General features: G+C 38.6%; 1 protein-coding gene across 1 annotated transcript in view; it reads right to left on the reverse strand.

The window, feature by feature from the left end:
• LOC110450677 (GTP-binding protein Di-Ras2-like) overlaps positions 1 to 4,663 on the reverse strand; it is an 81,382-nt gene extending 76,719 nt beyond the window's left edge. Inside the window, exon 1 of the mRNA XM_021498301.1 lies at positions 4,560 to 4,663. Coding sequence (XP_021353976.1) covers positions 4,560 to 4,649 — 90 coding nt within the window. The 5' untranslated portion in view covers positions 4,650 to 4,663. The remainder of the gene's footprint in view (positions 1 to 4,559) is intronic.
• Between the last annotated feature and the right edge of the window lie 1,456 nt (positions 4,664 to 6,119).

A 6,119-nucleotide genomic window follows, 5' to 3' on the forward strand; every position in this document is an offset into this window, starting at 1 on the left:
TGGCATTACAGAGCAAATGTAAATATTGTGCCATGATTGCTTAAATAACCAGGTGAGCGATACAGGCCCCTGGGCCCCTTGTTTACCTCTACACTGGAGAGTGAAGCATTTCCGCAACACTGACCTCGTAATCCTCTCCACGTCATATTCCGTCTTTGCGTATTGCAGAGTTATCTTCTCTTAGGAGCAGGTATTGATTGTTACGTCACTTGTTTGTGAGAGTAACGTCATCATTTTTTGAGAAAATGACGTAATTTTCTCGCACAAACCAATGACGTAAAAATCAATACCTGCTCCCAAGAGAAGATAACTCTGCAACACGCAAAGACGGAATATCTTAACATCAACAAGATTATACTTACATGGGGTCTATTAATAAATATGATATTCCGATCGCTATTTTAATTCCTCCAAACACCAGGAGTTTAAATTTTTGTAAGCAGCAATCTTGGCCAACACATTTTAGTAACCTTAATCCGGGCATAATCGGTAAAAATAATAATATGTTTTACGGCACGGCCGTTAGTGAGGGCGGAGCCAGGTTGTACTGTAAATGTATCGGAATATCGTACTGTACTCTTTCAAGCATTGCGTGATGTGTTAAATTACTAAGACCTACATGCATAGCTATACAGTGTATATAACAGTTAAGTTTCCTTTCTTGATTTCTTTTTGACTGACAATATGTTTGATATCTTAAAGTTTTCCGCCTAGGCGTATGATGACATGGCATTAATGTGAGAATGCGAAAGGTTCATCAGACTATATAAGTATTTAAATTTGCACCTCTTGAATCCATTGCAAAAATCAAGTGCAGCATACTCTACAAAGACATTGAAATAAAACATATTAGGAAGGATATTGTTAATCATGTATAAAAGCATAGTTATCTGATATCCACGAAAAGATATACATATATATATATGTATATATATCTCATTACAAATGAGCCCTTTGGATTACTTTAAACTTAACTTCAATGATTTATAAATATTGCATCCAGAGATAATTTATGCAAAGTATTTTACAATTTTTGTGCTTTTTATGTGTAAAAATTAATTTGTTCAATGCTATAAAAACTGGATTTATATGAAGTTTCTATTAAAATAAGAAGCATATGCGAAATCACAATTTTTGTCATTTTTCAATACCCATCATTGCAGCCAAGAGAGTCAATAGATCTATATATCATATATATATTGTGGATGAATACATTTGTTTCAGCAACTTACTGACTATATGCTTTATATGTCTCTGCTTTATGTATAGTTTTAGCAATAGAGAAAATGTATTGTTTCCTCAATTAGAAATTGAATCAGTTCAGCACATAAAACTGTATATATTTTTTTTAATCGTGCAGATTTGTAAAACAGCAGATTTTCTGTTATGAATAAAAAATAGCTGTGAGATAGTAATCAAAAATGAAAATGTTACAGTATGGATTCAATTTTTTTCTTCAGTCTATTTTTTTCATGCAAAATATCAATAAAAAAATTCTCATGAAAATACTTGTATGTTTTTTTATCCTATCATTTTGCTTCACTGTGATAAACTCCCTTTTTGTTGACAACCAGCACGTTGTTTTGTTGATATTCCGTTTTCTAAATATATACCACTGCAATCTCTACCCAGAGTTGTCGTAGGGAGTGCAAGGACCGTAACTCTGCGTGATAGTCTAGTTCAACCAGACTCTTGTTGTCTGCGCAAGCGTCTGATTGAACGAGACTACACTGCCGATACAATAATTTTCGACCATTCAGAACTAGAGCAATGTAGCCGGTAACGTTATGTCAAGATAATTTACATCTTTAACCATATCAACTATTTAAGTATCCTATAGTTAGATATAAGTTTTAAATCTTACAAAAATGTAACGTTTGTTCGAGATTCGGAAAACGAGAACTTGTTTCGAGATCAAGATGGCGGAGACTACAGCGCGTGCGACTGGCGGCCATGTTAAGACAAGTTTTTCAGTTCCATAGGTATTGTGAATAATCTTTATTTTTCTTACATACGTGTTACCTATAGGGAGAGCTTCGCTCTCACGGGCCCTTTGGGCCGGTGAGAGAGCTCCGCCCTCTATCAATTTAATTTAAAGTTTGATACAAACCCTTTCAACTTCACCGATATTCACAAGAATTCAGGTGTTACTGTTCATGGTAATGAAGATCATTTTGACGGTATATACGAATGCTAAAACATGCGTGTTAGTTTTGGAATGGGTGCACGTGGGGGAAAACCCATACGTACATGCATATTTGGTTACCATGTACACAGAAAAGTATGGTCAGATATGGTGTTGTGTAGTGTTAGAGTTATTAGTAAGTTCACACTCAGACCTGGTGTGCTATATAATTACGGGATAACCCCACTCTGTTTGAGATTCAAGTCGGTTTTCATCGCAATGATGTGCTTTACTGCCTCTACTCCGCGCCGCCAGTAACACAGTAGGGTTGTTCCAATTCTAATAGCTAGAGTGTATGTATATATATATATATATATATAATCCAGTACAGCAGAAAATAAGTTGACGAATTCAATCTGTTTTACAGAAATCTGGGTCACTCTTTCAACGATTAGTGACGTCAGAAACATTCAAAATGAGGCGAAGGTACATTTAACAGCGTCACACTATTGTTCTTTACTTCATCAATAACCAATTTCTTGACGTTTCGGAGTCCGTTGGGGTCATTAGCAACAGCCAACAGAACAAACACGCAAATGAGAAATTTTGCGGACGGTATATCGTAAGCATGCGGTCGCAATGTATCTCCTTCGACCGATCAAATGCCGTGTTACATCTTAAAAGAATTAGATTAAACAACTTTTCGAATCAAATCTATATTTGTACATGTGTAAAATTAAGCATGTCTACAGTATAGTAAACGCGCAATCGTCTTTAACCTTAAGACTGCCACAGTGCCGATTTGGACCGACCTGGATTTCCTTGATTGCCAAAGGACCGATAGCGACCGATCGTCTTTTAATGCAACTTTACGTCAAGCTCGGCGTTGTCCATGGCGTCATCAATGTATGTGAGAGGAGACAATCTGCGAACTGAACATTGCTGTGGCCTCTAATTTCTGTATCGTTGTACCGTGATAGAATGCGACGGTGGAACTATTTTCTATTTTCTGGATTTCCCTCGGAGCAACGGTGTCAGCACATAGCATTCCATTCACGGAATTTTGTGGTTAGATCAAACGTCAGCCTCGTGCCGAAACAAGCAGCGTTGGTTGGTTTAGCGCAAAAATGGTTGCGGTTCCAGACAATCACACCACGAGTCTCGGCACGTGGCTGACGTCGGCCTAATTAATATACAAAAAAGTGGCACGATGTCCGGGAAAAACTTTGAAACTCTGAAATGGCGTGTGTTTTTGGAGGAAATAGAGATCATGTCGGCGGAAGGAGAATACATTTTACGTGCATATATAGGTTTTTAAAAGAAAAAAATATCCATCTTTCCAACGATACTAAGCATGTTTCCGTGCATCAGCTAGAAATATTGTTTTTGATGCAAGAAAGTTAGGCGGGGTCGACTTTTCGACATCGAGAGTTTTCCGCTCTTCTCGTATCGGGTTAGTCATTTTTACCGAAAGTCGATCTAAACCCCTAAAACATGTAAAATTACCCTGAACACCTTAGTTTAGGTCCAAATATAGCTGTCACAAATGCGCAGGTCCCTGTGCATGGCAGGTGTAACTACATAGGGACGCGTTCGGATTGAATTACCCAGCTGAAGTGTAAGAGTAAATCTCGCCTTGACACCTTTGTGTATAGCGCTGGTAATGAAGGTGTGATTCTCGCTTCAAAAGGTTATTAATCAGCGACCTAGTTAGATGAAGGTGTACGTCCCTCAGCGAAAATTGATGCTGTTCATGTATATGGTATACTTGCTATGAATGGCGTCAATCATCTTTCGTTTATACGTCATACCATTATCTATTGCGTAAACAACTCTTGCCCTTCCCCGACTAGCTAGGCTATATTTATTAGAATTATTAGTGTAACTCATCTGGTTTACGGCAATCTCTGACAGTGTCATGGAAGACCGATACCTGTATGAAACAGAGGACTCACCAGGTGTATGCACATGTTAAGCTCACAAACACTTACCTTGAACAATATCGCAACTCTTTAGAAAATATGTCTGCGAACTCCAAGAGTTCTGCTCTCGACAGTCAATATAGTATTGACAACGTAACCTTGGGTTTCTAAGATGTAGTAGATAATAGAGAGCATTATCTATCTTTGCGTATACAATATCGTTCACACATCCTCAATCGTTGTCATACACTGTAGGTAAACACTATACCAGTGTTACGGCGAGTATAACAACATGCACACTATGTCTGGTCAACATTTAATTATAGGAAGTAATCAGCTTTCCATAGAGCTGAAGCATGTGGTTTGGGGTGACCAACATGTAAATGACATAATTCAGTGTTTTCCCCCAGTACACTTAACGCTAAAAACTCGGGCTGGCAGAAAACCAGCGTTTTAAAAGGGTTAAAGAAATATGCGCCCCCCTCCTCAATGACACAAACACACGTTCTTACCTTCTCCCGTGGTTGCCACACTTCCGACATGTCCACATTCATGCCCGTACTTTTAGAATTTGACCGCACCGCCCTCCCAGATGCGGCCATATCTCTGGGGAACGTTTCCAGTTTTGATCGCGTGCTCTTATCCGTGGTGACGATGTGAACGATATCTGTGACGTTCTACTATGAAGTTGATGACACCAATATATACAAAATTAAAACACTACACACAATTTGATGACACCACTTCACACAATCTGATGACAACACTAGGTAAAGTTTAACACAATTGATGACACTACTAGGTCGGGATTATATTCGGGTATCCTCTTCTCCTGCTAGTGTATATATATCCCTAACTCAATGGTCACGTCAAAAGCAATCGTTCAACGTCGGCATATATGGTTACGAGTCTGTCCTGTCGTTGGTAGAAGTACAAACTATAGTGACACAATATCGTATCACGGACGACAAGCGAGTCCCTCTCTAGCGTGTTCGCGAAACATGGAAGGCAGATAGCCACTCCCGTTCTTTCCCACTCCAAAAGGTGGTCACTGGTATTTGGCCGGATCGTTAGGACAGTGGACAAACCCGTGTCACCAGCAGTCGTGGTCTCTGCCAATAATTAGCGTGCTCCGCCGACACAAACACTATACTCCGCTAGAATCCTCTGTCCCCTATACCCACCAATCATTGACAAATTGATTTTCTGAAATAAGAAAAAGACAAATAGGTTTGTAATGTAGTGATCGATATATTTGAACATGTATATTTAAATATAATACAGAGGCGATATAGCCCAATTTTGAAACTGTAGTGAAACATTGACGTGTATCTCCATAGAGATGACGCCAATGTACATGTAGTTGTAAATTGATACCNAAGTCGTAGAATTGATTTTTTCGTTCTTAAGTGTTTCTCAGTGCTAGTTTGATAGCTAACAGAGTTCATATCTGACAATCGCACCGTAGGTAAACACGTGCAGCTAGCCGGTACTATACAAAACCCCTCGTAAACTAGTGACGGCTCGTCATTTAATGGCGAAAAGGCAGAGCTCCATCAACTCATTTGCATAGTTATATGGCGTTATGACTGTTGAACAGGCGACATCGATGCTACATAGGGCACACGTATCAATGTCCTTTGGTCGGAGTCTGGATTTGGTCAGCAATCAGTGACCTTGAAGTTGTTGTTCCGTTTTGTCTATTGTAAGTGACAGCAATTATTATATTCAAAAGACCTACGTAATGCCACATAAGCTGGTATGTACGTCATACCCTCAAGGTACTGAGTAAAGAGTACATACAAACGCGCATTTGCTCAAATTGATTCAGTGTTTTGAATGCATTTTAGATTTAACAGCTTCAATAATTCGTGACACAAATGCGAACTGGTAAAATTGCTTAAATTATTTGAATACAAATATATCTGCCTCAAAGTTTGGATTTGTGTCTGTATAAATATGTCTGTATCGCGATGTATGTCGGTATATAAATATCAATCTGTATCCCGATTTGTGTCGGTATATAAATATCAATCTGTATCCCGATTTGTGTCTGTATATATCTGTCTGTA

This window comes from Mizuhopecten yessoensis, unplaced genomic scaffold (assembly GCF_002113885.1).
Source record: "Mizuhopecten yessoensis strain PY_sf001 unplaced genomic scaffold, ASM211388v2 scaffold5441, whole genome shotgun sequence".
In the NCBI taxonomy this organism is placed as follows: domain Eukaryota; kingdom Metazoa; phylum Mollusca; class Bivalvia; order Pectinida; family Pectinidae; genus Mizuhopecten; species Mizuhopecten yessoensis.